The sequence below is a fragment of the Nematolebias whitei genome, chromosome 19 (assembly GCF_014905685.2).
Source record: "Nematolebias whitei isolate Nwh7 chromosome 19, NemWhi1, whole genome shotgun sequence".
Taxonomy (NCBI): Eukaryota; Metazoa; Chordata; class Actinopteri; order Cyprinodontiformes; family Rivulidae; genus Nematolebias; species Nematolebias whitei.
Window position 1 is genome coordinate 7,016,228 of NC_056516.1, and position 11,504 is coordinate 7,027,731.

Below are 11,504 nucleotides of genomic sequence, written 5' to 3' on the forward strand. Positions count from 1 at the left end.
CATTCTGTGTGTTAAGAGTGTACGAGTGTACATGTTCTTGCTTGGCTATTTTCTGTGGCAGGTTAATAAATGACACTTATTATTCCTAGCAGTAACAGCCTCTGTGTTTTATTTTTCCCTATTTGTCTGAATATCTGTGCCGACCGTTCACGAGCCCTTTTGATAAAGAATTTCATAATACAACGTCCTACTGGGACGAGGCCGCAGCCGGTTCCTGGTAGAATAAGGGCGCCGGTTCCCACATTCGCGCCCATCTCCAGAGTGGAGGGTTTCACCTAGCGGAAATTCCCTCGGTGCCCCCCTGGAGCCGAGCCTGGCGGAAGCTTTCGGAGCAAAGATGTCCAGGTTGGACACCAGCGTCCTGCGCCTCCGGGTAAGCATAACCAGACGGTGACGTCGCTCTCCAACCGAGCTCACCAGTGTGCGTTCCAGGCGGCCGCAGCAAACAATACGTTACGCTGCTGGCTAGGCTGGACGAGACGTAGCGCTCCCTCTGCAAGGCAGCTTACGTCATCCTCAACCTGTGCGCCTCTTTTGTTGTCTGCCGGTCTCGCATGGCAGCTGGAGGACTAGGCTTTCCAGAGGTCCACCTGGCCCGTCACTCCACCTCCCTCTCGGAGGAGCTACAGAAAGTTTTTTTGTTGGAGGGCCCCCATCAACGACGAACGCGCTGTTCGGGACCATGTTCAAGTCGTTCCACCGTTTGCGGAGGATGTGTGTAAAGATGACACAAGTTTTTGGAATAAAACATAATTTAATGATGAAAGTGTCTGTTTTTTAGCCAGTCTGTCAGCTCGGATGACCTCACAGCGGCTCATTCACACATCCTCCACACAAAACGAGCCAGTGGCCTTTAAAAAAAAGGGGTTTCAGAATCACCGTTGCTCCAAAACAAGACGAGACGCTCTCATGACACAACAGTCGTAAGCGAATGTGGTCTGCAGAACGAGTTCAGTGGAATAACTTGTTTTCAGCCCGAGCTGCACACTCCTTATCGAAGCGGTGTCAAACGCGCACTCTCGCGACGCGAGCAGCCTTCACCCAAATGGCGCTGTGTTGATGAAGGCGCGCACACAGCTCCCCAGCGTTCACCAGCTCGCATCAGCATAAATGTGAGACCGCAGAATGGGTCCGGTGAGAGACCTCGCTCTCAGCAAGCGCGGCACGTGCCTCACTGAAGCAAACGCTTTCTTCTGCGGCGCTTGCAGCCTTCACTCAAACGGCATGGCATTGATGAAGGCGCGCTCACCGCTTCTCAGCGCTCGCCCGCTCACGACAGCATAAATGTAAGACCGCAGAACGAGCCCGGTGACGAACCTCGCTCTCAGCAGGAGCGGCGCACGCCCCACCAAAGCAACGCGTGCTTCCGCGGCACTTATAGCCTTCACTCAAACAGCACAGCGTTGATGAAGGCGCGCTAACCGCTTCTCAGCGCTCGCCCGCTCATGTCAGCATAAATGTGAGACCGCAGAGCGAGCCCAGTAAAGGACCTCGCTCTCGGCAGGAACGACGCGCGTCTCACCGTAGTGATGTCAAACGCGCGCTCCTGCGGCGCCAACAGTTTTCACACGCCTCTCCTCAACACACGCCGGTCCACATAGACTTGAATGTGGACCCGCAGTCCGAGCGAAGCACAGAGGTGCGCTCAGAGCCCTTTCGAGGATGCCTCTCCTTGGGTCACGCGGAACACACTTCCGCAGCACATGACGGCGGTCGCAGCGGTAGACTGGCTGACATCCATAAAAACATGACGCATCACCTAAACGCGCACCCACTCCACGAACGTTATGCGGAGTGTCTGCGAACATGCTCGCCAGGCAGATGGATGACCAGGCTGTTAAGCAGGGGTTACACGCTGCAATTTGCAGCCCGACCCCTTCCGTTCGGAGGAGTTATAGAGATGGTCCTGTCATCACCAGACCAGGTCTCATCCCTAAACGCAGAAGTCCAAGAACTTCTGGTAAAATAGGTGATCGCCAGGGTTCCCGACGGAGAGGAAAACACAGGTTTTTACTCACGTTACTTCCTGGTTCCAAAACGGACCAGAGGAATGAGACCGATTTTGGACCTGTCAGTTTTCAACAAGGCGATCATGGACAGACCGTTTCACATGTTGACAACCAGACAACTGTTGGACAACATCCAGAGAAACGACTGGTTTGTTTCCATCGATCTGAAAGATGCCTACTTCCACATACCGATCATCCCAAAACACAGAAAATTTCTGAGCTTCTCCTTTCAAGTGATGCAGTACCAGTAAAACAGGCTGCAGTTCGGGTATTCCCTCGCACCTCGTACGTACGTTCTCAAAGTGTGTGGAGACGGCCCTGCAACCGTTACACAGAGCAGCATAAATGAGAGTTTTGTTTTACCTAGACAACCTGTTGCTGCTGTCACACTCCAGACGGGAAGCAGCGATACAGGCTCAGGTGTTGACATCACACCTGTTAAATCTGGGCTTCGCCATAAATTGGGAAAAAGCTTGATTCTCCCGACCCAGACAATTGTTTATCTGGGAGTGGAGCTAAACTCGACCACCATGAGGGCTCGTTTATCACAGACGAGAATCGAAGCTCTAAGAGTCCAGCTGCACCATGTAAGACCGGGCAGAGTAGTAACAGCTATTTCCATCATGAAGCTGTTAGGAACAATGTCGCCAGCTCACACAGTGGCCCTGCTGGGTTCACTACACATGAGACGCCGCCAGAGATGGTTTGCTCGTCTGCGCGTGGATCTGGTAAAGTAAAAGAGATGGATGATCACTGTTCCTCCGTGAGAACAGACCTCCGACACTGGGAAAACACACTGGTTCTGTCGGAGGGAGTCCCCGTCAGCAGACCCACGTCACACGTGTCAGTCTTCACAGATGGGTCATTGTCAGGTTGTGGGGGGGGGGGGGGACATGCCTAACTCGAGCTGTAAGGGCGCTGTGGCCTCATCACACAACAGCTCATATAAATGTTCTGGAGTGTCGCACGGTTCTGAATGTGATCCAACACTTTGCTCCTGTGCCACAGAATCAACACGCTTTTGATTCACACAGACAACAAGGTTACTGCTGCTTACATAAACCGGCAGGGGGGTGTACGCTCAGCCCAAAATGTTACACATTGCAAGAAAACTACTGTGTTGGGCACACCAAAATCTGTTCTCCATCAGAGCAGTGTACATCCCCGGTGTTCTAAACAAAGGGGCAGATGTGATGTCCAGGTGCGGTCCGCGTCACAGGGACTGGACCCTCTATCCAGATCTGATGGCCCAGATGTGGCAGAAATTTGGCAAAGCAGCTGTGGACCTGTTTGCGACACAAGAAAACGCGTAGTGTCAACTATGGTTTTCACTGAGCCCACGACATGAACCACTGCTGGGGGTGGACGCGTTTGCTCACAACCCATGGCCCAAAACGCTTCTTTACACGTTTCCCCCACCTCCTCTGATATTACGGTTTCTGAACCGAGTTCAGGAGGAGGGATTGACAGCTCTCCTGGTAGCTCCGAGCACGTGAACGCACCATGGTTCCCAGTTCTACGACGCCTGTTATCGAGGCGCTCGTGGAAACTGCCGTGGAGGGAGGACGCTCTCCTCCAGGTGGGAGGAATGATCAGGAGTTACCCAGAAATAGGCCAGCACCTGTGGGTCTGGCCGCTGAGCAGATCCAATTAGAGAGGATGGGTCTCCCGCAAGATGTAGTGCGCACAATCTAGGATTCACGTGCTGCATCCACCACAGCGCTGTACACATCAAAGTGGACAGCTTTTCGACGCTTGTGTACAGAGAAAGGTGTAGAGGCCACCTCATGTCCACTAGGCGATGTGCTGTCTTTTCTGCAGCAGCTGATGGACAGAAATTTGGCATTCAGCACAATTAAAATGTACGCTGCAGCCATATCTTCCTGTCACAAAGGTTTTGGGGACAGAACAGCTTTTAATCATCCGCTGATGAAACGTTTTTTAAAAGGTGTACAGAGACGCAGGCCTGTTTCACACCCACTTGTTCCACAGTGGGATTTAACGCTGGTCCTGCGAGCCCCGATTAAAGCTCCATTTGAGCCTCTGGATCAGGTTCCAATTAAATTCTTGTCTTTTAAAACAGCCCTGCTGCTGGCTTTAACATCCGCTAAAAGGGTGAGTGATTTATCTGCCCTCTCTGTCGCTCCGTCATGTCTCAGAATTCAGGCTGACGGCAGCTCTGCTGATCTAAGACCAAATCCAGCTTTTATGCCTAAAAACATTACAAGCTTTTTTAAATCAAGAACGATATCGTTGGAGGGGTCCCCCCCCCACACACACACACAAATCAGAAGAAGAAGTATCTTTCCATCTTCTCTGTCCTGTGCGGGCGTTGACATATTACATAGCTGCAATGCGTCAAACTCAGCATTTGTTTGTGCATTATAGAGATGCATCTGCAGGCCGCCCGTTATCCACCCAGCGCTTGTCACACTGGCTGTGTAAGGCCATTTCTGAAGCCTACAGAGCATCAGATTTAGAGCCTCCTGTCAACTTCAGGGCACACTCGACCAGAGGTATCGCATCTTCAACTGCTTTGCATAATGGTATGACAATGCAGGATATTTGCACTGCGGCCGCATGGTCAACACCCTGCTCATTTATTCGTTTCTATTTACGTGATGTGACGGCTCGTTCCATGACACATTCCGTACTTAGTGTTTTAACAGAATGAATATTGTTGTTTCATGGAACCCCGTTTAAACTCACATCTGACTGCATGCATTATCAATCAACCTTTAATTAGACAGGTAAATCCCATTGAGCCTCGAGGACTCGTTTACAAGAGAGACCTGGTTTCAACAAAGAAAGAGGACAACAATGGACAACAGCAACAACAATAAACAATTATAAAAAGTCATACTGACGTGTTTTTTTGTTTTGTTTTTCTTTTTTTTTTTTACAAATAAGATGGCTAAAAGGAAAAGGTAACAACAACAAAAAACAGCTAGATTCTAAGGCGAATGTAGAAAACTAAAAACAGGAACATGTCTGCATTGGTCCCTGCCAGGAGTCCAACAGATTCTTAAAGCCACTTAGAGAGGTCAAGGTCAAGAGCTTCAAATATTTTTGTAAGATATTCCAGGAAACAGGAGCAGAGTAGGAGAAGGCCCTTTTGCCTAGTTCAGTCCTCATTGAGGGAACTTTGCAGGTAATAATGTCCTGAGAGCGCACTCCGTAGCTGCACTCACGCAGAGACATGTAGGAGGAGATGTATGAAGGCAGCAGACCAAGAAGTGATCTAAAGATGAAAATGTGCCAGTGAGAGAGTCTGCGTGAAGTTAATGATGTCCAGTTAACCAGTGAATACAGGGTGCAGTGGTGGGTACGATAATCACAGCCAGTTATGAATCTTAGTGCACCATGATAGACAGCATCCAACATCTGCAGGGTTCTTGTAGGAGCGTTCATGTAAATAATGTCACCGGAATCAATGGAGGGAAGGAAGATCACAGATACAAGGCGTTTTCTAGCATTCAGGGTTAGACAAGATCTGTTTCTGAAAAAGAAACCCAGTTTAACTTTCAGTTTCTTTACCAAGTTTTCCACATGGAGCTTAAAAGAGAGATGTGAGTCGACCAAGATACCCAAATATTTATAGGAATCAACAAACTCAATGGGGACACCATTTGAGGATAAAATCGGAGGAAGAACTGCTGGGACCAACTTCCTATTTGAAAAAAGCATCCCCTTGGTTTTGTCGGCATTTAGGACAAGTTTGAGGCATTATAGTGTGAGATGTTATCAGTCACAAGTTGTGACTGTTATTTTGGTTCTATTGTCACTAATCAGTTCATGACTATTGTTACCAATCAGTTCATTTGATTAATAATCAGTTTACTTGTTGTTAATCTGTTCATACTGTTCAGCCGTGAATCGGTTGGTTCATGGCCCTTTTTCAGCATCTTCCTCTCCCCGTTGAAAGTTTCCGGGGCGTTCGTGCACTCAGAATGCATAACTACACAGCATGTGTGTGCATGGTACGCATAATTACACAACGTGTAATTACGCACATGGAGAGCTGAGTGACAAGACGTTTTTTGGGCAAGCTCCGCTTCGTACAGTGTTCGAATGGACCCAGTGAGGTGAGGACCACATCTGCTTCGCCCTTAACCCACTAAGCGACAGCTCTTAAAGGGTGAAGCCTATACGAAATAGAACATTGGTTACATACTGTAACCCCAGATTCTATGAATATAGGCGTAGCCCTTTAAGCGTCGGGCCTCACTGGCTCCTAAATGGCTGAAGAAAAAGCTATTTGGGAGCCGATTACCCGCTCTTAACGTAATTTATACGGACCGGGTGGGGCCCACACAGCAGGTGGGCGTGGACTAAATTTTTCAGTGCAATGCTTCACATGACGGGATAAACCCACTAAGCGACAGCTCTTAAAGGGCTACGCCTATACTCAGAATCTGGGGTTACAGTACGTAACCAACGTTTCTCAACATTTAAAGTGTGATGCAAATGCTGATGCTGAGGATGATGTTAAGCCAAGTGACAGTGTTTCCAATGTTGACAGCACCCTAGAGGAAGTCAGTCAACAAGAAGTAAGTCCTCTCTGTCTTCTTACATCTTCAGCGCGTGTTAAAGCAGTAGCAAATGTGGCTGCATTAAAGACACGACAGAAACTGTTGAAACAAAATCATGCTTTAGAAGAGCAGGAGGAGCAGCTAAGGAAAAAGAAGGAAGAATTGGATTTAGAGACTGAAATTACAGCTTCAGTGGCTAAAGTTATTGTGTTCCAGGGTTCTGTCTGTTCTCAAGTAACCAGTGTTGCACAGATTCAGTCTGATGGCATGAATTCATATTTTGAGCATGAACACAGAAAATCTCAAATGCTGAATGTTGATGCAGAAACATTTGTACCTACACCTGCTGGACCTGAATGTCATGATAATATTCCAACCTTCCAGTCCTGTTCTGATTTGGGTGCATGACCTAAAAACACAAAGGTGCAGATGCAAGTTCCAGACACATTGACTGACCAGGTGAAAATAAAGACGACACAAGTTGAAGTTCCAACAAATCAAATGATTCATCAGCTACAGGCACAATCATCACAACATACACATCCATTGTCAGATGATAAAAATAAGCAACTCTTAACTGTATTGGAAAGGCAGAATGAAATTACAAGTTTGCTTGTAAATCATCAATCTTTGTTTTTGCTACCAAAACAGGACATACCAATATTTGATGGTGATCCACTGCAATTCAAAACATTCATGACAGCATTTGAACACAGCATTGAAACAAAGGCGCATAGTGTCAAAGACTGTTTGTACTTCTTGGAGCAGTACACTAGAGGTCAGCCACGAGATCTAGTAAGAAGCTGTGTTCACATGCCTAATGAGTCTGGATATGCCAAAGCCAAATATTTGCTTCAAGAACATTTTGGTTGTTCACTGAAGATAATGGCTGCATACATGAATAAAGTTTTATCATAGCTGGCATTAAAGTCAGAAGATGTAAAGGCTTTACAAGCATTCAGTTTTTTGCTCAGGGAATGCTGTAATGTGATGGAAAACAATGGATGTATGCATGAGTTGGATGTTCCTGCAAATATGCAAACAATCATCAAAAAATTGCCTTTTAAGCTGCGAGACAGATGGAGAAATGCTGTGTGTGATCTACAGGAGAAGTTTAAAAGGAGAGCCACCTTCAGTGACATTGTTCAGTTTGTAGAAAGGCAGGTGAAGATTGCCAGCGATCCACTTTTTGGTGATATTCAGGATTCCTCATCTAGACCAAAGAAGGATGTTGGAACAAAAAAATAAATAAAACAGTTGTTAAAACATTAAGGTTAATACAAACAGTGCCGAGCAAAATTCAGTCTGTGCCAAAAGCCAGGGAGTAAAAATGTGTTAAGAGTTTTAAAACTGGACAGTGAAGGGGCTCGTCTGATGAGAAGAAGGAGATTGTTCCACAGTCTTGGAGCAGTAGAAAAAGCTCTGTCTCCTCTGAGCCTCCGTTTGGACCTCGGCACCTCCAGGAGCAGCTGATCGGCTGATCTGAGGCACCAAGCAGGAGAGTATGGGTGAAGCAGTTCAGAGAGGTAGGATGGAGCAAGACCATTTAAACTTTTAAAAACAAATATGAGAATCTTAAAATGAACAGGCAGCCAGTGAAGTGAAGCCAGAGTGGGGGTGATGTGTTCCCTCATTTGAACTCCAGTTAGAAGCTGAGCAGCAGCATTTTGGACCAACTGGAGATGTCTGAGGGAGGACTGGCTGACTCCAAGGTAAAGAGTGTTACAGTAATCCAGCCGAGAGTTGACGAAGGCATGGATTACTGTTTCCAGCTGCTGTTTTGTGAGGATGGACTTTACCTTAGCCAGCTGTCTGAGGTGATAAAAACTGGTCTTGACCACCGCTCCAATCTGGGAATCTAATTTAAAATCACTGTCCATTTTAAAACCCAAGTTAGAAACAGTTTTCTTTCCATGTAATGCCAGAGGACCCAGATCAACAGGGCAAGGTTCACAAGAGCCACTAGGACCAAACACTATCACTTCTGTTTTCTTTTCATTTAAATTTAAGAAGTTTAAAGACATCCAGGCTTTGATGTCTTCAAGACACAACAGAAGTGGCCTGATTGAAGGGACATCTTTCTTTTTTAGTGGCATATAGATTTGACTATCATCAGTTAAGATATTTCCTATTTAGACTGGTCTTATGTTTTGATCTGCTCAGAGACGGGATTATAATGAAATTATGACCCAGTTCTGACTGGGTTAAACTGGGCCAGCAAACTCTTAAGAGAATCTCTCTGATAATTCAATATCTGTCAAGAAATAGTTTATTCAGCTTGCCACATCACGTAGGAAAGCTTTAAAGCACCGTTTCATGTTTTCCTTACACGTCAGTACACATAAAGCAGCTGCATTAAAGTTAAATATAAAAAGTTAAATATAAAAGTTCGATAAACATTAAAGTTAAACATTAAAGTTCGATATAACAGGTCTCTGCTTACCTTATGTTACAAGCTGGCTAGAAAGTCTGTCAATTTTCTGTCAAAAGTTCTAGAATTGCGCCGCTCAAGGTGGCTGCATGTTGGAGTAGCTCTGTTACTTTCATTTTGAGAATTTGCTTTTGGAAACTTTAATTCCTCTTTTTCTGGATGTAAATCACAATTTTTTGGATGATTGCTTCCTCTCGTATCGGATGCTGTGCAGCTGGAAGGATTTTTACTGAAACTTTTTTAGATTTGGACATTTGTTATGATGCGTAACCATGGTGATATGATAATTATTTTTATGCTTTTTTGTCAATTTATACTTAACTTATTTGTAATTAACTAGGAACTTGTGCTGCAGAAGAGATATACTCAAGAGGAATGCAGTGTTAAACCTCTGTGTGTTCTGACTGTGAAACTTGGCCCGTTTTTTCAGATACAACACCCAGAGTTTCCTGCAAAGCATGTTTTTCTCCATCAGGCTTGCATACCACAGCCTTGGTTCTGCAAATGTTTTTGTGAGTTATTGTTCTGGAGCACAACTATCTTGGTAAACCGGTAAACATGTTTTGCTGCTCGCACGCGATTCAGGAGTTTCAAGGTATAAAATATGTAACACTCAGAGTAAAGACAGAGTCTGCTGGGGTTTCCGATCGCAACGCCCAGCTGTTTTGATGTCTGCTCTTATCAGGATCGTACAGCTCTTCGATCTAAGTGTCACGGTGAGGAGCATTATGCATCATTACTTTGTGTTGTACTGAATGTACATTGTTTGGCTGTTATCTGTGGCAGATTAATAAATGACACTATTATTTCTAGCAGAGCAGTCTCTGGCTTTTATTCATTGTACCGACTCTTCTATTATCCTGCAACTTATTTAAAGGGATTTCACAGAACACATGGCAACAAGGCAGTTTTCTACAACCAACAGTAGCTGATTAACATCACAAAAACTCAAATAATATCTCAACTACAGCCCCAAATCTCAAGTGAGTTGAAAAGGATGTTCTGTGGATGCATTCTCATCTACCTGCTGGCTGTGCTCGAGTGCCTGACCACTGAGATCCTAGAACTAGCAGGAAACACGGCTCATGACAGCGGAAGGACAGGATCATCTTTCAGCACCTACAGCTGGCTGTCCACAGCTACGAGGAGCTCAGCAGACTGCTGAGAGCAGCGGCCATCGCTCTGGGAGGAGTTCTGCCCAGCGTTTGGGCGGTCCTACAGCCAGAGGGGAACCGAGAGGCCAGCCGAGTCTGGGTGGATGGATTGGCCGGCATCTGCAGCCAGTTTCTTAGGATCCACTGTGGGATGGACCTTTACAAGAGATTCTTCCTGCCTACAGCCATCAGCATCTATAACATCTCTTAATGAAGATAACGAGTTACAACAAATAATTTCCCTCTGGGATTAATAAAGTATTTTTGAATTGAATTGAATAAAACCACACTCCCTAGAAATGTCTAGAAGAGGTACCTGAACGAAGAATATATGGATGGTTAACATAGGGATAATTAGAATTTTTTAGAACAGGCAAAGAGGGACAGATAGAGATTAATTTCATGGTAAAAAAAAAAAAAAAAGTTAAACGTTTTTGCTGGATAAAGTTTTTGCAGGTGATTATATGGATTTATTAAAAACAGGGACATATAGTTTTTTTAGAACAAGCAGAAAGGGACAGATAAAGATTATTTTCATGATCAAAAGAGGGTAAAATGTTTTGTTGGATTATGATTTTGTACAGCTGAAGATAGAAAGATAGTGGAAGTAAGCAGGGCCCAAATATGTACCAGAATTAGCTACCGAGGAGAGTTTTTTTTTTTTTTTAACACAAAAGGGATTTAAAGAGTTTCAATAAACACTTTTTCTCAGATCTGGTGCCAAAAAGACGATAATAAATAAAAGTTGTTCTGTGTATTTATTAAACATTTTTTGACAGGTTGTCCAGACCCATCCTGGTGCCGGATTAAAACTGTTAACTTTTAGTTTTTAGCTAATCATTTTTCATCCCCCATTTTTTCTCTCTGCACTATGAATGATAATTTTTGCTGACTAACTACTTTTTTCTCTAAAATTTCAGCTTCGTCGATTTGATTTAAATGCCTGTATATAAGTTGTTGTTTGTTTGTCAATGATGTGAAGGATCCGACGTGGTTCAGTTCAAACTGGTAGCCCAGATGGAAAACCACACTCAAGTTGATGTGAGTATATGAACACACACTGGAGGTGATGACAGCTCTCATCTGGACTCAGGAGGGGAGAGTTGACGATAATAATATATAAACATTTGGATTATTCATTAAATGTTACATAAATAAATAACATGTTTACTATCATGTAAAGCAACACTGATTAACACATGCATGTTAGAATCGAGGTGCGCGGCCTCCTCAGCAAAGAAAAGGCCTCCTCTGCTGAGGATGTCTGACCTAAAAGGTATTTTGCCTGGTTGAACAGGAGTCATGTTGAAAAACACAAATGTGCACCCACACATACACACACATACATATATATATATAAATATATATACTGTATATA

The 11,504-nt window shown here is 44.8% G+C and overlaps 1 protein-coding gene across 1 annotated transcript in view; it reads left to right on the forward strand.

The window, feature by feature from the left end:
* Positions 1-337: 337 nt before the first annotated feature.
* LOC119426040 (interleukin enhancer-binding factor 2 homolog) overlaps positions 338-11,504 on the forward strand; it is a 40,158-nt gene continuing 28,991 nt past the window's right edge. The window contains exon 1 of the mRNA XM_037693598.1: positions 338-373. Coding sequence (XP_037549526.1) covers positions 338-373 — 36 coding nt within the window. The remainder of the gene's footprint in view (positions 374-11,504) is intronic.